Raw genomic sequence first — 23622 nt, forward strand, 5'->3', positions numbered from 1 at the left:
TGTGCGTGTGCATGTGTGCATGTGTGCATATGTGCATGTGTGCATGTGTGCATGTGTGCCTGCGTGCCTGCGTGCATGCGTGCATGCGTGCATGTGTGCCTGTGTGCCTGTGTGCCTGTGTGCATGTGTGCAGATGTGCATATGCTATGGTGTGCATACAGAGAACAGAAGACAACCCTAGGTGTTGGTTCTTACTATCTTATCTTGTTTGAGATGGGGTCTTTATTGTTCACTGTGTTGTCTAGAATATCAAGCTTGAGAGTGTCTCTGGGATTCTCCTGTCTCCATGTCTCATATCCTTATTGGAGTCTTGGAATTGCAACCACTTACCCTGCATGCTTTTACTCACATAAAATCCCTGACAGATTTGAACTGTGGTCTTTAAATTTGCTCAGCAGGTGCTTTACTTGCGGACTTAGCTCCCCAACAGAGTCATGGCTTTCTATGACGTAATCGTATGTGCTTAGGTATATGCACAATCAATGGAAGACATAAAGAAAAAAAATCAAAATCTAGTACTTAGCCAGGTGTGTCGTCCAAGCCAGCTGATACATCTGGCTTTAAGCAAGCCTCTGTGCTTCATATTTCTTTTGAAGGAGAATCAGCTGATGATAAATAAAAATATCTGTGAAGACCAGAGCTTAGTTTCAGAGTTTTATGTGTCATTTTGAAAAAGTAATACAGTCAGTAAAAGCGCTTTAGTTGATAAGTGAGATATTGGAAAAGTGCATACTATTCCCAAGGGCATAGCTTAATGAATAATAAATATTTACAAAGGGAAGATATTGTAAAGCATATTCCATAAATGTCAGAAATTACTAGGACCTGAAAGCTGTTCTATAACCTCACCTGACACACTAAACTCTCTCCTTAGAGGCTGTAATACTTACTTTTGAACCTTATATCAACTAAAGCATGAATCATATCCTCTTTATGCTGAGTTGCATTCTTTAAGATTATCTGTGAGAATCAATTATCTTTGATTAAGTCATGTCAAGGCTGCAAACTTTCCACTGTGTACGTAATGCTTAGACTATTCTTTTTTGGTGGACATTTGAGTTTCTATTATTTCAATTTTACATAGTGCTACTGTGATCACTCTTATATGTATCTTTGGTAAATGGTGTTACTTTTTTCATAAGGAGTCAGAAAGTCTAGTTCATAGGTAGAGACTTAGATTTTAAAGATTTTTCCAGTTAGTCTAACAAAGATAACCAATTAATACTCCAGTAGGCAGGGAGTGAATATTTGAGTTGATCTATGCATTTGCCAACATTTGGTAATTTTAAAGAGTCATTTATTTGGGTATGTGATTGTGGATGTTAGCCTTATTTTTCCTAATAACAAATAAATTTTAAGTATTGTTTCACCTGATTTCCATTTGAAAATCTGCCTTGTACATTTTTTCAGTATTTCCTTTTGTTATATTCTTATTGATTTACAAAAGCATTTTAGATGTTTGTGTTTTCATTTTTAGGTTATGTAGAGACTAAAATTACACATTTCAGCTCCTTGGATCCTTTTACTCCACTATGGCTCCACCTGACAATGGTCTAATCTTCCCAACACAGGCATAAACTGCCACCAGTAATGTTTGATTCCCAGGAACTTCAGTGTACATGTTTGCTTCTGCTAAATTATTGGTGTATATGTATGTGCATGTAAGTGTATATCCATGGGGGAGGCTAGAGTTACATATTGAGAATCTTTTCTTACATCTCTCTTTAATTGTTTTTGAGACAAATGTCATTGAACCAGGAGCCAGTGTATTTAAGTAGATTGGCTGGACTGCAAACTGCAGGGTCCTGGTTTCATAATGCTAAAACTCTAGCATTATACAGACATGAGCAAGAGGCACGTGCTGCCCCATCCAGCCTTAAATGAGAGATGAGTTTTTGAATTAAGATCCCTGGGTTTGACCAGTAAACACTGTAGCAACTGAGCCATTTCCCAGCTCACCAAATCATACTTCATTTATCAATGTAATAAGACACTAGTCATGTGAGATGACAGAAAACCTCCATGGCTTATTGAATATGACTCAGCAGAATCAGTTTCCTTTCCCCCCCCTTTATTAAAAATACAATTTTCCCTTACATAATATATCCTGGTAACACTTTTCCCTTTACCTACTCATCCCAGTTCCTCTTCTCCTCCCCTCCAATCCAGAACACACCCTTTCTGTCATTAGAAAAATGAAAGGCTTCTAAGTAATAATAATAAAATAAAAAAAAATAAAACAAAACCTAACACATTGGAATAGGACAAAATAAAAAGAAGGACAGAGCCTAAGGAAAGGCAAAACTAACAGATACAGATGTCATGATCCATTCATTTTTACACTCAGGAATCCCATGAAAACACAAAACTGGAAGCCATAATGTCTACTTACTTATTTTTCTCTTTGAGGACCTTTGTGGTACTCATAAAAGCCACTTTCATGTCTTTTACTTGTAGTTAAGCTATGTTGCAATACTCAGGGCCTACAGTCGTATTGTTGCTGGTGATAATGGAGACATATTGTCCTTTCTGTTCTTGTGTTTTTACACTGGAGTCTACACAATTGGCTTTGGAAGATTGTAATTCTAGGTGTGTCTTTGTTTGGGTAGTTGTTCTCCTCCTTAGTTTTTGATACCCTTTCTGGTTCTCAGGAGGTGGTTGTGTGTTACCCAGTGGGGATGCTTCTGGGTTCATGCTAAATGTGATCAATGGAGGTTCCAGTTAAAATGTATTTCTAGGTATTGGGAGCAGACATTTAGGTATGGAGATGGGCTAGAAAGGGGGACTGCAGAGGGGACCCACAGGAGGGAAGAAAGCTTTGTGTTACATCAGAATCTGCTTAGTTCCATGGGAATGGAGACAGAGTGTGGAGAAGGCACATCAAGTATTCTGCTAGAGAGCTGGGCATGAGACTTAGGCATTGGATTTGGAGGAGGGGAAGAAGAGTGAAGACCTGAAGCTCCCTAGCTGCTTTGCTGATCTACTTGCTTCTCTGGCAAGCTTGGGTGTCCCAAGGACTGGAACTTGTTCCCAGGGAATGCCTGCTGAAGTTTTGGGCATAGACAAGAGGTGAGTTGGGGGTAAGAAAGATGAAGAAGATATATGTGATCCACTGGAGATGGAGTCTATAGGGAGGGGAGGCCCAGCAGGTGGTCTGCTACAGAATGGGGGTGAGATGGTGTGGAATGGGGTTGTGAGGGTGAGAGATAGGATTTGGAGGAGAGGAAGAGCTTCTCCAACTTTTCCATAAAGTTTCCTTCAGTGATTCTTGATCCCTTCTGTTTTCACGTAAATTTTAGAAGAATTTCATAGCTCATGCAGTAAATCTTAGCAAGTAATTTCTTAACAACTGTGCTAATTTTACTGGCAATTGGCAATTTTACTGTAGTCTTCTTCATAATAATGTTTTATATCTCTATTTATTTAGATCCTTCTTGTTTTCTTTCATCAACTTTGTGTGATTAGTCTTATCTATGTTTTGTTTTATTTACATATATTTATTTATCTTGATTTTTAAGTGTTTAAATTGTGTTATATTTTAATTTTTTGTGTTTGTAGTTTCATCACTACATTAGAGATAGATATTTATTTCTACATCTTTTAAAGTTTGATCTTCTATATTTAGTCTGTAGATTTGTAGATTGGTTCTAAACACATAGTTCCTCCAACTATAAATAGTGAGTTTTATGTCTTCTTTCCTCATTTGTATGTCTTCTGTTTCTTTTATTTATTTATTTATTTATTTATTTATTTATTTTTAAATTATTATTATTATTACCATTTTACATTCCAGTTGTTGTCCTTTCCTCAGTTCTCCTTCCCACAGTTCCTCATACCTTTTCTCCTCCCCATTGCCTCTGAGAGGGTGCTACCCCTGCCAGACCTCCCCCTTTCCTGGGGCCTCAAGTCTCTGGAGGATTAAGCAAATCTTCTCCCATTAAGGCCTGACCAGGTAGACTTCTGCTACATATGTGCCATGGGCCTTGGACCAGCCCATGCATGCTCCTGGTTGGTGGCTCAGTCTCTGGGTGTCTCCTGGCATCTGGGTTATTTGAGACTCCTGTTCTTCCTATGGGGTCACTCTCCCTTTCAGTTTCTTCAATCCTTCCTCTAACTGAATCATAGGGATTCCAGACTTCAGTCCAATGGTTGGGTGTAAATATCTGCTTCTGTCTCAGTCAGCTGCTGGTAGGGCCTCTCGGAGGATAGTTACGCCAGGCTCCTGCCTGTAAGCACGTCATAGCAGAGTAGTGTCAGGCCTTGGTCCTCCTTTTCCTCCCCATGAGATGGATCTCAAGTTGGGCCAGTCATTGGTCTTCCTTTCCTTCAATCTCTTCTCCATTTTTGTCTCTGCAGTTCTTTTAGACAGGAACAATTCTGGGCCAGTGATTTTGACTGTGGGTTAGTAACCCTGTCTCTCCACTTGAGGCCCTGTCTATCTATTGGAGGTGGACTCTTCCAGCTCCCTTTCCCCATTGTTGGACATTTTGACTAAGGTCACCCCAATGAATCCTGGGAGGTCTCATCTCCTGGGACTCTGGTACTTTCTGGTGGGTCTTTCCACCTCCCACTCCCCAAGGCTGCTTATTTCCACTCATTCACTAGGCCCTCTGGGCTTCTAGCTTTTCTCCTGCTCCCTTCCCCCATTTCTGATTCTGTTTCCCTTTTCTGTCTCCTGCCTCCCACCCAGGTTCCTCCCTCTCTCTGCCTCCCATAATTATTTCCTTCTCCCTTCTAAGTGGGATTGAAGCCTCCCCACTTGGGCATTTCCTCTTGTTACATTTCTTATGGTCTGTATGTTGTATCCTAGATATTGTGTACATTTTGGCTGATAACCACTGATCAGTGAGTACATACCATGCACGTCTTTTGAGTCTAAGTTATCTTACTCAGGATGATATTTTCTAGTTTCATCCATTTGCCAGCAAAATTCATGATTTTCTCATTTTTAATAGCTTGAATAGTATTCTATTGTGTACATAAACCATGTTTTCTGTATCCATTCTTTGGTTAAGGGACATCTGGGTTTTCACCTTCTGGCTATTACAAATAAGGCTGCTATGAACATGGCAGTGCACATGTCCCTGGGGTATGGTGGGGCATCGTTTGGGTATGTTCTCAAGAGTTGTATAGCTAGGGCTTCAGTTAGAAATATTTCCAGTTTTCTGAGGAACTGCCAGATTGATTTCCAGAGTGATTGTACCAGTTTGCAATTCTGCTAGCAGTGCAGGAATGTTCTTCTTGGTATACATCCTCACCAGGATGTGCTAGTGCTGTCACTTGAGTTTTTGATCTTAGTCATTCTGATTGGTGTGAAGTGGAATCTCAGGGTCATTTTGATATGCATTTGTCTGATGACTAAGGACTTTGAACATTTCTCTAAGTGCTTCTCAGCCAGATTCTTCTGTCATGAATTCTCTGTTTAGCTCGATACCCCAGCTCTTTGTTTTGTTGACTTTTTTTTGTATTGTTCTCTTTGTTTCTAATTGATTGACTTTAGCCCTGAGTTTGATTATTTCCTGCCATCTACTCCTCTTGCTTGTGTTTGGTTCTTTTGTTCTAGAGCTTTCAGCTGTACTTTTAGTTCCTTAACATGGGAACTCTCCAGTTTCTTTATGAGAGCATTTAGCTCTGTGACGTTTCCTTTTAGCAGTGCTTTCATTGTGTCCCATAAGCTTGGGTATGTCGTGCCTTCATTTTCATTGATTTCTATAAAGTCTTTTCTTTCTTTCTTTATTTCTCCCCTGCCCAAGTTATCATTAAGCAGAGACTTGTTCAGCTTCTGTGAGTATGTGGGCTTTCTGTTGTTGTTATTGAAATCTAGCCTTAGTCTGCAGTGATCTGATAGAATGCATGGGATTAATTCAATCTTCTTATATCAGCTGAGGCTTGTTATATGTTCGACTATATTGTCAGTTTTGGAGAAGGTTCCATGAAGTGCTAAGAAGAAGATATAGTCTCTTGTTTTGGGGTGAAATGTTCTGTAGTTCTCTCTTAAATCCATTTGATTCATAACCTATGCAGAGTTTCACTGTGTCTCTGTTTAGTTTCTGTTTCAGTGACCCGTCTATTAGTGAGACTGGGGTGTTGACGTCTCCCACTATTATTGTGTGAAGTTCAATGTGTGTTTTAAGCGTCAGTAAAGCTTCTTTTATGAATGCGGGTGCTCTTGCATTTGGGGCATTCAGAATTGAGAGTTCATCTTGGTGCGTTTTTCTTTTGATGAGTATGAAGTGTCCTTCCCCATCTCCTTTGAAAATTTGAAAGTTTTTTTTTTAATTGGATATTAGAATGGCAACTCCAGCTTGTTTCTTGGGATCATTTGCTTGGAAAACATTTTTCCAGCCTTTTACTCTGGGATAGTGTCTGTCTTTGTCACTGAGGTGGGGTTCTTTTGTATGCAGCAAAATGCTGAATCCTGGTCATGTATCCAGTCTCTTATCTGTGACTTTTTATTGGGAAATTGAGTCCATTGATGTTGAGAGATGGTTAAAGACAGATGATTGTTAGTTCCTGTTATTTTTGTTGCTGGAGGCAGTATTATATGTGTATGATTCTCTTCTTTTGGTTTTGTTGTGAACTGTTTAGTTTCTTGTGTTTTCTTGGGTGTAGTTACCTTTCTTGTATAGGAGATTTCATTCCAGTATCCTCTGTAAGGTTTGATTAGTAGAAAAATATTGTTTAAATTTGGTTTTGTAATAGAATATTTTGATTTCCCCATCTAGGGTGATTGACAATTTTGCTGGGTATAATAGCCTGGGCTGACATTTGTGTTCTTTTAGGGTCTGGATGACATCTGTCCAGGATCTTCTGGCTTTTAGAGTCTCTGTTGAGAAGTCTGGTGTAATTCTGATAGGTCTGCCTTTATATGTTACTTGGCCTTTCCCCCTCACAACTTTTAATATCTTTTCTTTGTTCTGTGCATTTAGTGTTTTGATTATCATGTGACAAGAGGATTTTCTTTTCTGGTCCAATCTACTTGATGTTCTGTAGGCTTCTTGTACATTTATGACTATCTCTTTTTTTTCTATATTAGGTAAGTTTTCTTCTATGAGTTTGTGGAAAATCTTTTTTGGCTGTTTGAACTGGGATTCTTTACCCTCTTCTATTTCTATTATTCTTAGGTTTAATCTTTTCATTGTGTCCTAAATTTCCTGGATATTTTGGATTAGGAGCTTTTTACACATTGGATTTTCTTTGACCAATGTGTCAATAGTTTCCATGTTATCTTCTGTGCCTGGGGTTCTCTCTTCTATCCCTTGTATTCACTTTGTTTGTGAATCTTGCATCTGCAGCTCCTAATCTTGTTCCTAAATTGTCTATCACCAGTGTTGTCTCCCTCGTGTTTTCCTTATTTTTTTTCTATTTCCATTTTTAGTTCTTGGACTGTTTCATTAAATTCCTTCTTAATAAGATAATTTACTTGATGCAAGAACTAATGTAAAATCTGAATAAAATTATCTTTATTACAAAAATTGTTTAATAAAAATTTTATATAACAACAACAAAAAAATTCCTTCTTAATTCATCCTACCTGCTTAATTGTATTTTCCTGTATTTTTAAAAGAGATTTATTTGTTTCTTCTTTAAGGGCTTCTACCTGTTTGCCTGTGTTTTCTTATATTTCTTCAAGGGAGTTCTTTATATCATTCTTAAAGGCCTCTATCATCTTATGAGATGGGATTTAGGTCATTATCTTGCTTTTCATGCATGTTAGGGTAGTCAGGACTTGCTGTGGTAGGAAAACTGGGCTCTGGTGGTGCCCAATTGCATTGTGTTCTGTCGCTTAGGATCTTGTGCTTGCCTCTGGCCATCTGGTTCTCTTTAGTGTTAACTGGCTTTGGTGTGTCTAACCGCAACTAGTTTCCTTGGAAGCAGGTTGAGCTCTGTGACCTGAGTTAGCACTGGACTCCTTGAAGGCAGACAGTGTTGTCTCTAGTTAGGATGAGCCTCTTGCGTCTCTGGTTAAAGCAGGCCTCCTGTGTTCCTGGTTACTGCGGACCTCCTGGGAGGTTTGCAGGCTGTAGTGTTTGGGCAGGTATTGGGCCACTGGCTTGGGTCTAGTGGGGAAATGGGGTGGAAGGAAGGTGGAACTCTATGCCCTTGGTCACTGCAGACCTCCTGGGAAGCAAGCAGGCTGCAGCATTTGGGTGGTTATCAGCCAGGCCACTGATCTCTTTCCGTTTCTTTATACCATCTGATTGTTCTGGTTAGGATTTTTATTTACCCTTTGAGAAAAAAGAAAGAACAGAAATTACTGACAACTTTCTCTACTATAGGAAAAAACCCCAATGTATTCACTATTAGTCATGCTAACTATTTATATTTCATACTCTCTATCAAAGGAATGCATTCTCTTTCCCTTTTTTAGCTTTTTCTTTATTCTGAATGTATATTGAATTTTGTCATTTTTCATGTGCCAGTCAATAAGCTCATTCATTTTTCTACTTTAGTTTATAAATATAGTGAATCTAGTTGCTTGATTTTTGAATGTTAATTCATCATTGGATTAATTCTGCTCCCTGCACAGCAAAGTTCTGCTCAGCAAAAACACTTGCTAAGTTTCATTTGCGATTATGTCACCAGTTCCTGTGTCTACTCTTTTGGGCTCTGTTGCTCTTTTGGTGCTGTTGCTTATTATTACAATTGATGATGTTTTCTGGTTGATAAGACGAACTTGTATTGTCTCTTCTCCTGTATTCTGGAACAGATTGGCCCACTTGTGCTAACTCTTCTTTAAATATTTGTAAGCATTTTTCAATGAAACCAACCAATTTAGTAAGTCTTTGAGGAAGCAAAGTCTGCTTTAGGTGGTCTGCTACAGATTTCCTGGTGAGAATCGGGGCTTGAGTTTAGACAGGAGGAAGAGGTGAAGACCTGCAGTATGCTACCTGATTTTCTGGCTGGAGTGTCCTATGGACTTCCAGGGAATGCCTGCTGGAGTTGGGGGCTGGAATAATAGAATGAGTTGGAGGCTGGAAGTTTGGAGGGGAAGATTTGTGTGATCCACTGGTGCTGGGGTAAGGGAAACCAGGAGGTTGAAGCAGGTGGTCTGTTACAGAGCTGTGGGTGAGTCTGGATTTAGAGGAGACAGGGTGCAGGGTGCAGTGAAGATCTGTAGTTAGCTTATCTGCTTTCTTGGCTGGAGTCCACTTTCCTTCTAGCCATTATAAGGTGGAGACTAAAAAATACAATTTAATCAATTATAATGTTAGAAATAATTATGAGAGAGGTTTATTAGTTCTCAGTTTAACATCTCCTTTTAAAATGATTTTAGAACTTAAAGATGAAAAAATAAATTATTTTTTTGTGGTTTAAAATCTTAAGATTTTTGTACAAGAATAAAAATATTTGATGTTTTGTTTCTTGAGCATCACTGAATTGACTATAACAATCATCTTATGAACAATTAAGCTAAACTTCTCTGGACCTGGAAAGTTGTGGTTAAGGATAGATGAAAGGGGGCGCGTCCTGGGGAGGCTGCGAGCTCCCCTCTCATCAGGACAGCCAGGCGACCATTTGGTGTCTCCATTGCCTTCTGAGAAGTAATTTAAAGATAGATAAAACTCCTGTTTGTCAAATATTAGTCTATTTACAATTATCTGTTTTTTTTTCTATGAGAAAATAGGATTTAGGGATGTTAAGTGGTTAGGCAAACATCATATTCTTTGGCATTGGAAGGGTTGGGACTGGATTTTAGTTTGCAGTGACCACAGAGTTCCAGGATTCCAGTGATTTGTGTTGGGTGATGGGGACCCTAATGACTCCCTAATGACTCATGTTTTTCCTTCCTGGTTCTAAATAACGTATTACCCCAAGTAAATAAATCAGAGAGCAGTGTCCACATTAGGAAATAACTGCTATTCAGTGTGTTTGCCATGCGGTTCATTAGTCTTTCTGGGCTCCCATCTTGCCTGACATTCAGGGTCATAAGATCATATAATATTTTATGTTTGTGTTATTGATGACTCTCTGATTAATTAGGTATGTAATATTTTATCCTCTTGTCATATAGCACACTTTTGTCTATTTTATAAGCCTAATATTTGCTAGTAATATTGGTCCCTGCTGGAAGCTGTTCACGTTACTTGAGTTTTCTTTTCTTAGTTCAGTAGTTTGCTGCTATCTGACAAAATCATCAGTTCAGAGGAATAGGGAAGACTTGGCAGGAAAGTCTGGAAACAAGTGTGGAAAATGAACAATCTTAGTTTTTTTTCTGCCCATAGTTATTGTTCTACAAAAAGCAACTTGGGAAGAAAGGGATTATCTCTGCTTTCAGTCTAAGGAAATAGTATAGAAGAGCATATTGGTAATAAGAATTCCAGTTGTGGTGGCAGAAGTAAGAGATGGCTGGCCACACCGTATCCACAGTCAGCAAGTACAGAGGAGACCACTGAGTCTCCTCTTTTCCTTTCTATTCTATCTGGTATCCCAGACCATGGTATGGTGGCACTGGCATTCTCCGGTAACATCTTCAAAGACTTGATCAGAAGCATGTCTTCTGATGGATTGAGATATAGTCCAGTGGACAGTAAGGATAGAGCATCACACTTGTTAATTTGAAGAGAATGTAGCAGAGAATGAGAACAGTGGTCGGAACAGACTACAGGAGAGATTCCTAAGAAGCTATGGCATGAGAGTTAGTGCTGAGTGCTGTCGGAAGTCACACAACCCAAGAGGCCTGGCCTGGCCTTTTTCCTTTATGTCAGGCTCTGGAGCTTCTGAAAACACAGGAAGTGTACAAAGACAATCTTGACTACATAGTTGATTTCTGTCATTTTGAACCAGCTGTTTATTTTTTTTATTTCAAAAAATATAAAAATAATATACAAATAGCATTAAAACTGGAAGAGCCCTTAAAACTATTTCATCCCAGTAATTTTTATCATTTAAATAAAGAAAATTAAACTAAAACAAGTCAAATCCACCCAGTGACTTAGTTCCAGAGTTGTGGAATTTCAAGATTGAAGCCCCAAGCTTCTTATTCATATTTATGTAGGCTGATGAGATAAACAAGCCCAGGGCCAAGGCCAAGTCTTTAAATACAGTTAGAAGCTGTGGAAAGGAAATGATCTGGTCCATCGTTTGGAAGATGAATGCTGCTCTGTGAAGAATGATCTGGAACAGGGTAAGAATAGCTGAGTTCAGAAGCGGTTGCATTCATCCAGGGGCAAAGTGATTACATCTGAGACAGAGGGAAGACAGTGAGTTGCAGCTCTGTTTTCCAGTTAATGATATGCACAGCTTGATGGATTGAATGTAGCAAATAAAAACATAAGATGCTTTGAGGCCTAGGTCCCCAGAAACAGGTAGATATGGGTAAAGTTTCTGAGATCAAAGTGTAGAGCTGAAAATAGGTGGAGGGACAGTGGGGAGAAAGTTAGGTTAAATGAAAATTTCTGTCATTTGTTCTTATACCAACTTCCCCAGGTCCCTAGAATAGGATCCACCTCCACTGTACATATCACATCAGTTCTTGACCCCAAATACTTCCTTATAAATGACAATATTCGTTATTTTTCTGTTGCTTTGCCAATATTCCCAAGATATTCATGTTCAATTTGTAAAGACAGAAGTTTTATTTTAGCTCATGGTTATAGAATTTTCTTTCTGTAGTTGTGTAACTTCATTTTTTTTTTTTTTTTTTTTTTTTGGTCTATGGTGGCACAGGACCTTAAACTAGGGACATATGAGGGAGGAAGTTTGCTCACATTATGGCAAGTGGAAGGAGAGTGTCTAGTGTCTTGGTATTCTCTTCAAAGGTATGACTCAACGTCCAGAGATGAAAATTCCTGAAAATTCCACCACCTTCTGGTACTTTATAGTCTATAGACAAAGCCTTTAATACATAGGCCTTTGGGAAAACTGTAAGATCTTAGAAGTATATTCTATGACCAACTCTGATTAGTCAACTACTTTATGAAGATAAGGTAGGAAATAAGTTCTAATTCTGTTTGCCTTTTCTCCTATAAGAATGAGATTACAAATCCTAAGCTTATTTTGCACATTTAGAGGGCCTTGATTGCATCTGCTTGGAGAGAAAAGGTAAAGAGATGATTTCAAAGGATGCACTGAAGTAGGTATGAGAGGGAAGGACGTTTCTGCCAGGTATGCCATTATATAAGTTCTTAATTCACAACCATTTCTTAACACTTCTGTGTTCTGGGCCCTGTTGTGAATACTGGGAGCATCGCAGGGAAGAAAACTAAGTTCTTGCATTTCTAAAAGCTACGTTCTAGAGCACTGGTTAGTTAAACACCGTATTCAAAACAAAACAAAACAAAACAAAAACAGAACAAAGCAAAACAAAATAAAACAACAGCAAACAATTTACTGACTCTTTCAGCAGCAGAAAGTCAGGCACACTGTGCACTGCCTGCATTGCACGTGTACATTTTCCACTTGTACTTTCTGTGCTGTGTCTTTCACTAAGCCACATTCTTTGGTTCCTTTAGGCTACATCATCTGCTCTGTCAGGACTGATATTCAGAGTCAGATTGTGCGCTTGCATCTTGTTTTGATTGGCTGGTACCTGTCATGATTTCACTCTTATTACCATTCAACCCTTCCAGAAGCCCCTTGAACCTTCCATCTCATTGTCAGTCCCTGTGGTTGTCATTTTTATTTAAAGCTAATTATACTCACAGGTTTATAACACTGCTTCCACACAACTATAGACTTTCCTCTAATACCTGGTAAATACCTGTGATTTCTAACTTCCTTTTGTTTTTTCTTCCACAATTGATGGCAAACCTTTTGTATAGGAAGGCACTACACACACCTGGAGACATGAGTTCCCATAACTGTCTGTAATGTACTTAAAGTGGACAGGGGCTCAGTTTCTTGATGCTCCGTGTTATTGTGCGCTTCTCTCAGTAGTCTTGCCATCTGCAGCTACCTTTCACCCATCTCCTGGCTCGGTTTTCCTCATATTGTTTGGTTTTGTGGGGGCATTGCCATGAAAGCACCCCATCAGATGCTTAGTGAATTTCTGCATTAAAAGAAAAGTGGCATATCTTTCTTTCTAGACAATTTAATATATGATGATACCCCTGGCACACTGAATTAAGGTGAAGCAACAAGCAGCCCCCAAAGCATCCATTTCTATAGAGATAAAAATAAGAAAATGACAGAGTGTAAAGCAATTTAAATTTTCTCTTATATTGAAATATGAGAAGACAACAATTAGTCAAACCGGAAGACAAGGCTGTTACTTGCTAAGAGAGGTACCGTGTTCAGATTTACTAAGATTTACTCACAGGACTAGGCAGACCTGGGACATATTCTGTTCTCTTGCCCACATTAGAATTCTGAGAATTGGAGAAATAGATTTTCTAGAATTCTGTATTTTAAATATGTGGTTGTAGTGGTTTCTTTCTCTGCATAGGAGTCAAGGAAATTTTGTATACCTCTTTATCTGAGCACATGTGACTATAGTTGTGACTTTCATGGGGCAGAGTTTATGCTTATTCTCACAATCCCGAAAGTATTGAACTCTTCTTCACAGCTTTCTGCATGAGTGAACCAACTGAATAGTTATATGTAAAGTCTAGACTAAGATGCTCTGTGGGTCCCTGCAAGGCATGTAGTATTCTTGTTTATAATCATGCAGCTACTGAGTGCACAGCCTCCACCAGTCAAAGTGATTATGTAGCTGTAGAGACATGCAATGCATTGTGCATAATGCTTCAGAAGGAATGTGTGTTAAATATAGGAGGGAGTGCTCGGCTCAGCCCATGTGTCAATCTTTGAACATCCCCAGAGTCTGGAACACTGGACTAGAAACCACCGTGCTAAGGTTCAAGGCACAGGTGAACCTAAAATGACGTTCTTAGATTCTGTTCTATATTGATATGTTCCTTAAAATATCCCAGGTCATTTTGATAGCTGTACAGAGTAGAGGATGAACAGTGTATAGTTTCTAGTATTTTTAGTATATTATTGTTTTCAAGGTGCATGGAATCTATGTGAGGTTATGGGACTTTTAGACATACCTCTCCTATTGTTAGCTCCTTACACAGATAAAATAGACAGCAATAGCTATGATAGTTAAAGCAGAGGTAAGTGACTGAGACTAGACAAATCATGAAGGAGATGGGAACAAAACCCCAGGCATTTTTTAAGTTGAAAATGAACACAAATCTAAGCTCAGAGCTGAGATGTGTAAGGCGTGTGCCAGATTTGACTTAGATATTAATAAGAAAGTAATAAAGTTAAGTGAGCTCTCATAGGGTCTCAAGATAGAATATTTGAATTTGAGTTCTTTTATGGTGCAAAATGGCTGTTTACTTGGACAATTGATTTCATTTCTTTGTATTTTTATTTTCAAGCCTACCAAACGTGAGGCAGTAGCTCTAGCAGGCTGCTCAGCTTTGTTACTGTAAATGAAATGTCTGAAGCAAGTTCAGTTTATCAAGAGGTTCATTTAACTCAGTTTTAGAGGTGCAAAAGCATGGTGCTTACTTTGTCCCAGCTTCAGCTGGGAAGCTCATGGCTGAATTTCTCATAGTGGGAGCTCATAAGAATGTGAGAAGTCATCTCAGAAACAGGAATCCAGAGGAACTAGGGTACCCCAACCTATTCTGATTGCATTCTCCGGGTGACTTGAAGACTTTGCACTAGTTCTTAAGTCTTTCACACTATCATTGGCACACTAAGGGCCATGCTTCCAACATGGGAGCCTTTAGAAATAAATTTAAAGATGTCCAAACCCTTTTAAAGCTGTTTGGGACCAGTAAGGTAGAATGTATGCAAATACTCCATACACTAGATTTCTACCCATCAAAGAAAAGACATTGAAAGCTTTAGATCAGGGGGCTGAAGAGATGGCTCAGTGGTTAAGAGCACTGGCTGCTCTTCTAGAGGAACTGGGTTCAATTCCACATGGCAGGTAGACTCATCTGTAATTCCAGTTCCAGGGTTTCTAATAACCTCATATGCATGCAGACATACATGCAGGCAAAACACTAATGACCATAAGATAACATTATGATATAGATATATACATATATATATATATATATATATATATATATATATATAATAACATATCTATGTATATCTATGTAATATATCCCCATATATGTAATCTATTCCCAGAAATTTTTAGGTCAGGTGCATGCAATATAAGTACATTTAAATACATTTTATTTATGTATGAATAAATGAAATAGCTAAAATAAATGATCATCACATCTTTATTACTCATAAACAGTGGTGTTCAAGATTCAAAAAGGATAACCCCACCTGCCCATCATGGCAACTGCAGAAGCTATACCTGGAGCAGTAGAAGGTGAGTACCCATGTTACCTAATCAATGTGCAGTTCAAGACATTGTAATTGTTTTGAAGAATCTTTTCCTCTAATCTAATAACTAGCAGAACAAGCCACGTGTAAAACAGGACTTTTGGCAATGTGTTCACTCTCCAAACAGAGAAGGCCCGACATGTTATTTACTAGTCACGAGCGGCTATCCACTGCTTGAAACATGGCTGGCATAGCCAAAAGTGCCTGTAACTAACAGCTGTTCATTTTTATCTTTTAAGAATGTAATCTTTTAGCCAGGCAGTGGTGGCACATGCCTTTAATCCCAGCATTTGGGAGACAGAGGCAGGCAGATTTCTGAGTTCGAGGCCAGCCTGGTTTATAGAGTTACAGGACAGCCAGGGCTACACAGAGAAACCCTGTCTCAAAAAACCAAAAAAAAAAAAAACCAAAAAAAAAAAAAAGTGATTTTTTTTTTATCTGCACTCATCTTTTATTGACATATTTTGGTTTTTTACCTGTTAGACTTATGTTATTTTAGCCAAAGATTATTTCCTTTAAAATAGCACTTAGTAGAAGCTTAAATACACAAAACAGAGTTTGAGCTACTCTGAGACAGGGAGAGGCCCCATGGCTCAAGAAATTAATGAAGTACAGATTTACAGTCGCTGCTTGAGTGTGGGTTTGCCTCACTGTGTTATTTCTCTGGAGATGTTTCTGTTTTCAACCTTTTTTCCTATTATGCAATATAAAGCTTTCACTCTTTAAAGTTCAGTCATTGGAGAGCCAGTAAGGAGTAGTTTATGCTATTTTATGTTACAGTATGCTCTCTACTAAATGCCATGGAGTTTGTTTATAAATTCCTTATAGGAAAAAAACACCCCAAACTCTATTGCATATAGAAAACAGGTGCCATTAGTATCCCATTTGAGCACGTGTGGCAGTGAAAGCAGCAGAGCATTTAGTAGGCACATTATGGATATATGCAGAATTCAGTCCCATTGTGCCTAAGGGTTTAATACTGTTTTATTTTTGACATTTTGAGACAGAGTCTTGCTATGTAGCCCAGGCTGGCCTCAAAATCTTTTTGCTTCAGCTTCCCAAATGCTGGGATTCTAGGCATGTGCCAACAGGCTCAGCTTGAGTGTGCCTTTTCCAAACCTTGGGAAATCAGTCATACACAGACTAGTAGGGTATTCACTTGGACTGTACATGCAGGGTGGTCTCACTCAACATGACCATAAATCTTTGATTAACTTCTTATAATTTTTGGAGGGAAGGCTTTCTGGGAAATAAAGTCTAACTGGGAAGGGGTGAAACTTTCTGCATTAGAAAATACAGGTTTACAAGGCTCTGGGACTTCTGGGTACGTAAAAGTCTTGTTCAGAGATTATAATCTACTGATGGCTCATTCCCTGTCATAGTTTACATGACTAGATTTTCTTTTTGTATCTCAGATCAGAGGCTTCCTGAAGTAACTATGCAGACCCACAAATGGAGTAAGAGAAACATTACACTGTTAGCATTCAGCATAGTCTGTAGGAGCAATGAGACTTTTGTTTTGTTTTTTGTTTTTCGAGACAGGGTTTCTCTGTATAGCCTTGGCTGTCCTGGAACTCACTCTGTAGACCAGGCTGGCCTCGAACTCAGAAATCCGCCTGCCTCTGCCTCCCAAGTGCTGGGATTAAAGGCGTGTGCCACCACTGCCTGGCGCAATGAGACTTTTAAAAGGTTAATGTATGACATTGTTTTCCATGGCTGCAACTCTTAGAATCAGAGGCACACGCACACATTCTGTCCTTTGGGAGTATCACTTGCACTCTTGTTTCAGGTCAGTTTATTATGACCATTTCAATGTGTAAAATTTACTTTATTGTGAAATATTGTCATTGCTTTTTAACAATTTGCTATATGTTTTTCTGTTTTTAGCAGCACAGAGAATCTCAAAGACTATATTTTATTATCTATGGACATATTAACTCATTAATTTTAGATAAAATATGTATAATTAGGCAGCCAATTTAAACTAATTTGGAAGGTTGTTGTTATGCTATTAAAAAGAATTGATTAATGAAATTAACTATGCAAACATAGCTAGGAAAAATTTTCATACCATGACAGCAATACAATATTAATAGTTCAACAGGGAAACTTATGTAACAGGTGTTGTAGCTAAATGATCTGTGAAAGGATCTAAATTAACTTCTCAGGGTCAGTTTATCCTCTTACTGATACATATGTGGACTCTTAAGGTCTGAATTATGGGTAAGTTGCTAGGGTCATTCTTAATCAAATATCTTACGGATGTTTTCACTTTCTGTAAATGTCTGGAAGTGAAATCACCAGGTCACAGGATAAATATATTTTAATTTTATAAGGATTCCCATACCTTTGACTAGTTTTATCCCATTCATCCTTAGCTATGGAAACTTTGGCAATTCCACTAACCAGAAGAAGAAAAGTGAAGTAGGAAAGGATTCATGACAAAGAGAACAAGCTTCGGAGTCACACTGGAAACCCCACCCCCAGTACCATTCCTTCAGGAAAAAGTGCTCAACTATAGGCCCCCTCAAAGCAGAATTTTATCTAGTTGCAATTTTATGAAACCGAGTTTTACATTCTGAAGTCTCTGGGAGGACTGCTTCCTTAGGGCTCAGGACTGGTATACTGTGGTGTGCTCTGTCTTCACCAGAGACATGTTTCTGCTAGAACATATGTATAAATCTCAACAAATGTTTTTTTATTGAAAAGAGAAAAATGCCACCAATGATGGCCTTTAGATATACACAGACACCCTAGGATACAGGAGGACTGGGATCTGAGTCTGGTCACAACTTAACATCACTTCCATGTGTAACAGGGAGGGAGAGAGAGGGGAGGGAGAAGGGGCAAGATGGAACTGGTGAACTTAAAGATAAGGCAGACTTCTGTTTGTTTGTGTCTTTCCTGCATTTCAAAGGTCTTCCTGGGCTCCATTTCCTTGCACTTGATTATAACAGCTCCTAGTGGCAGGCATGCAGGGGCAGTGTTTTCTCTAACTCTAAAACACATTATTGTTAATGTAAAATGTACATGCTATGAAATGCAGAAATCTTAAGGTACAGTCATGCTCTAACACTGCCATAAATGCCTATTCAACTCAAGTTCCCATTAGGGCATAGAATAGAACCGTGAGCTCAGGTGTTTCCTTCATGCCGTATACTCTATTAGTGTAAGCTACTTTAACTTGAGATTCTGCTCTGAGACCTGCCACTGTGCTGTACACATTCATGGTTTGGCTCTTTTTCTGATGGCTAACAGTTTCATTGTCTAAGTATAAGGTAGTTTGTTTCTCAGTTCTCTTATTGATACATACCTGAGCCTTTCCCAATTTAACCATGAGCAAGTTGCTTTAAGCAATCTTATGCAAATCTCTTACAAACATGTTTTCATTTTCTGTAGTAAATATTGGGAAGTAAAATTGCAAGGGTCAGAGTAAATATATTTTCAACTTTATAAATATATCCATACTTTTTCCAAGCTGCATATTCCCACTTATATTTGTATTTTCCCAAGCAAACAGGACAGTGACGGTATTCCCAATGCGTCAGCATTCTACCTTCTCAGTCTTTTTAGTTTTACTAATTCAGGTGGTGTGATGGTATCTCATATGTTTTCACTTTGAGTAAAGCAAATTCTTTAAAATTGCTTAAACTCTGAATGGATGTAAAAAAAAAAAAAAAGCAAGAGAGGAAACGTTGATTTTAAGACTTATAAAGAAGATAGTGTTTTACAGGCTTCCTATGAACAGTTGGAAAGCTAATTTGAATAGGCACTACTTTTAAATTTTATTGAGTCCAGGTAAAGAGGAGGAAGCTGGGAAATATTTATTAATAGCCAGAGTAACTAATTCTATTCTAAAGGTCGTCTTGGGGCTGGAGAGATGGCTCAGCAGTTAACAGTGCTGGCTGCTTGTCCAGAGGTCCTGAGTTCAATTCCCATCAACCACATGGTGGCTCACAACCATCTGTCATGAGATCTGATGCCCTCTTCTGGTGTTCATGAAGAAAGCTATAGTGTACTCACATTCAGAGAATAAATGTAAGAAGAAAACCGACTCTTTGACTAAAATACATGAGATGATATACAGTGTACATGCCAGAAACTTTGATTAGAAGATATTAATAAATTAAGGAAAATAGAAATGAGGTAAGCACTGATAATCTAATACTGCAGAGCATTAGGCATGAATAGTTCTCATTTCCAGGTTAGTCCTGCTGATTTATTGAGGACTTTTATTCTATAATTGGTACTTTATTAACAAGTTATAAGTTAAATGCACTCAAAGAAATGTATAGTCATATGCATTAGTCCACAAGAATAGGAGTTAATATTTTTATGCCCAACATATATTATAACATTTTTATAAGATGATATTTAAAGCATTTTCAAAGCTGATGGATATTGCAAGTTTTTATTTTTATTTTTTCAGGGGCTTAATATTTACATTTAGCTTATTATCCTGACCATTGTAAGTTGGGTCTTCTTTTCAAATTGTAGATATTAAATAAAAAATGTTATATTCATTCTTTTGAATCTAATTGTAAAGATTACTTAGAAAGTCCTTGTATAGAGCCCCACAAAATTCACAACTGTCTCAAAATTTAATCTTCTAACTTCACCACCTTGATTTATGGAAGTATAAGTAATTATTTTAAGCAGTGCCTGGGAGGCTGAGGCAGGAGGATTGCAAAGTGCAAGCAGGCTTGAGACCTTGTCTCAGCAATAAAACAAATACTTCTATTTAAAACAGTGTTTTTTATTCTATTCTAGGTCCTGTATTAGAAACCACCCAGCAAGATTTTTTGCAAGAAGCAAAAGCTCTTATTGCTCAACATTACAAGAGATTAAATGAGGTAGCGCTTTGCATTTTTTAATGTGTTTAATTTAGAAAAAATGAATAAGGGCTTTTGAATACAGCGATGATAGTCACAAAGGCTTTCATGGACACTAATGACACCTTTGGTGGCTTTTGTAAAAATTGATTCAGATGACACATAAATCATTATTTAAGTGCTTTGATTATATATATGTATATATATATTGCATATTTAATATATTTAAATATATTTAACACCTATTTGGATTTATCATTTTAAGTAAGTATCCCCTTAACTCTGTTTAGACAAAACAAAAATGGAAACTTCGCCATGAGATGCACCTCTCCTGTTGCCTCAGCCTGACACGTGTACCTGTGTCTTTTCTCATGTCGCTTTGCATTAAAACTCTGTTGCAGACTGTAGTCCCTAGAGTGCAGGCTGTCTTCTCTGAATGTTGCATCTCCAGTAGTGAGCATTGTGCTTGCTCGACGGATATTTGCTGGATGTCAAGCAGTTGTACAGTCTTAGGAAGGGTGGGAGGGTCCCAGTTTGGGAAAAGGCTTTGCAGAGCAGGCAGGACATCTGTAGACTGGGCAGCCATTGTGACAACTGGTAAAGATAATACCACCAAAAGCTTAATGACATCTTGAGTTGGCAACAGTTAGAAGTGACAACAACTTGGCTCTTTGTAACCAGCTCTGTCCATCTGTAGGACAGATATTATATGAACAAATGCATTTCAGAGACCTGGAGCTGTGTTAGTCTTCCGCTGAATATGTTGCTCAAAATTAAGAAACAAATGATTAAAAACATACAAAAAATTATATCCTGTTATCAATATGACTTTTATGTCAGCATACATCCATATATACTGAGTGATTTCCAGTTTAGTGGAGAAAGATTTGGAAATTTTATAGGCAATTAAGAGTTTTCAGAGGTGGTTAAAATGATCAAACTTAAAAATTATGTAAAAATAGACTCTGAGACTCTTAGAGATTATAATTATAATTAATTTCTCCTTTCCCTTTTCTTTCTTCCCTTGAAATCCTTCCATATTCCCCTTCCTTCTCTCCCTCAAATTCATGCATTCTTTTAAAAACTAAATACACACACACACACACACACACACACACACACACACTCATATATATTCCTATATTCCTAAATGTTTAGTCTGAACAATGCTGTCTGTATGTAAGTTTTGGGGGATGGTAATTTGTGTGTCTATAATTAAAAATATCTCGTTTGAGACAGAAGCTACTATTGGACAATCCATTTTTCTTTTGAAGTGGATTGTAACATTCATGATTGGGAACAGCTTTAGAGTGTGGGCTTGATTGATAACCATCATGCATGTTATGGTTACTATCTTCTTAGAGAGACACTTTTGAAAATGCAGTCAGCTATGAAATGATTTTATCACAATAAAGTTTATTTATAAATTTGACTATGCAGTTATATTAAAAATGAATATTAAAATTTTAATTTTTGTTTTATTTGTAGAATAAGGTTCAAGGAACGTCTATAGATGTCTTTAAAAATAAACACCAAAAACCAAAAACTGGCAAATTCATACCTTTTGAGGTTAAGAAAAGTGAAATCCTTAATGTAGTTCAAGAACATCGGTTGGTATTGAGAAGCATTAGCTATCCCAGGGGCGCTTCCAAATGCACAACTTTAATTGAGGCCTCACAGCAGATTTCCTTCAAGGAGCCGCATGTTTCGAATATAAAAGAGAAGTACCACCCTGTAGATCTTTTTAAAAAAGGTAAGTTTTGAGTGGAGGCAAGAAAATTGGGAAAGCAGCACATGGAGCGATTTGCTTTTTGAGAGCCTGAAATGAAAATTTCTGGTTCAGATGGCATCTAGAACTTTGTTTTCACAGTGAAGGTTGAGGAGAATGGTTCCTGGAGCCTCCAACAATTGGTCCTCCAGCAACTGTAACAAGAGCATCCTAGCAGGGAAGCGGAACCTAGGAACCAGAACTGATCCGTGCGTTTTCCATCAGCATTTTTTTTTCTAGTGCAGATTATTTGAGAATATTCATTTACTAAGGAGCTTAAGTTCTATTGATGGGAACAGATAGGGCAGCAACCTCTTTCTAAGGATGTTTCCCCAGCTCCCTAAACAGAAGTCTCACACTATAGAGTTTTCCATAGGGCAAACATTAATAAAAATGCATTCTTTATTAGAAGTGTAGTAAGGGGGAAGCCTCAGTTCCATTTAAACAAAGATAATACTGTTTGCTTTGTAGTAACAACTTAAACAAATGACCTCATAACACATTTGTAGATATTATAGTAGTCAAAGGCTTAGGTATTTCTAAAATATTTCCTAAGTCATTCATCTGTTTATAGTTCTTTCTTTTAACAAAGATTGTTCTTTTTGTGTCAGACACTGTTTAGAACTGGGGAAACGAAAGTTAAAAAAGACTCATAGATCAATGTTAGGCATAAATACAGTAATTTCTTATCCCACTGCATGACAATTGCTGAAGTAGAAGTAAAAGAAAACTGCATGCAAACACTAATAACTAACAAACTAAAGGCCAGAATAAAGATTTATCAGCAAAGACATCACTAGAAATAGAATTTTAAGACATTTCTTTAGAGTTAGGAGCAGAGAGAAGCCACATTGAACAGTAGGAGAAAAATATCTCAATCCCCAGAAGGGTGAAAGATGATGATATCTATAAAAAAATGTAACTGGGAGGAGAGATAGGGCTAGACTTTTGAGGCACTGAAGCAGCCTAGGGTTTGAATCTATGCTTTTAGCAGATAAGAATGGGGAAAAACAAATAACAACAATGTCTTATTCAGTGTTGTATTGCTGAGAGGAGACACCATGATAACTTTTTAAAAGAAAAACACTTAATTGGGACTGGCTTATAATTTAGAAGTTAAGTCCATTATCATCATGATGGGAAGCATGGTGGCATGCAAGCAGACATGGTGGTTGAGAGATAGCTGTGAGTTTTATAGCTGTGAGTATTTATATCCACAGACAGTAGAAACAGACCTGGCTTAAGCTTCTGAAACCCCAAAGCTCATACCCTACTGACAAACCTCCTCAAACAAAGCCACACTTCCTAAAAGTGTCACTTTCTACATGCCTATGGGAGCCATTTTCTTTCAAATCGTCACAAACAACAAGAAAACCCCAAACAAACCCTGTTTATACTCCCTTCTTGGATACTCATTGATAATTAATATATTAAAATTTTATTCTCAATTCAGCTGACCAATTAATACCCCTTTCTTAGTTACTTTTCAATTGCTGTGACCAAGCTCTGTAACCAAGGTAACTTTAACTTGGGGTATATGGTTCCAGAAGCTTTGAGTCCGTGCCCATCATAATGGGGAGCATGGCAGCGGGCAGAAAGGCATGTCACTGGAGCAGTAGCTGAGAGCTTATAGCCTGAGCTACAATCATAAGCAAGACAGAGAACGCAGCATTAGAAATGATGCTGAGATTTTGAAATCTCAAAGCCCATTCCCAG

General features: G+C 38.0%; 1 protein-coding gene across 1 annotated transcript in view; it reads left to right on the forward strand.

Annotated features, from left to right (window-relative positions):
• The window catches only part of Iqcm (IQ motif containing M), a 424110-nt gene that overhangs the window by 87220 nt on the left and 313268 nt on the right, over positions 1-23622 (forward strand). The window contains exons 3-5 of the mRNA XM_034522869.2: positions 15215-15292; positions 20077-20159; positions 21627-21891. Coding sequence (XP_034378760.1) covers positions 15256-15292; positions 20077-20159; positions 21627-21891 — 385 coding nt within the window. The 5' untranslated portion in view covers positions 15215-15255. The remainder of the gene's footprint in view (positions 1-15214; positions 15293-20076; positions 20160-21626; positions 21892-23622) is intronic.

Source organism: Arvicanthis niloticus, chromosome 18 (assembly GCF_011762505.2).
Source record: "Arvicanthis niloticus isolate mArvNil1 chromosome 18, mArvNil1.pat.X, whole genome shotgun sequence".
NCBI classification, from domain to species: domain Eukaryota; kingdom Metazoa; phylum Chordata; class Mammalia; order Rodentia; family Muridae; genus Arvicanthis; species Arvicanthis niloticus.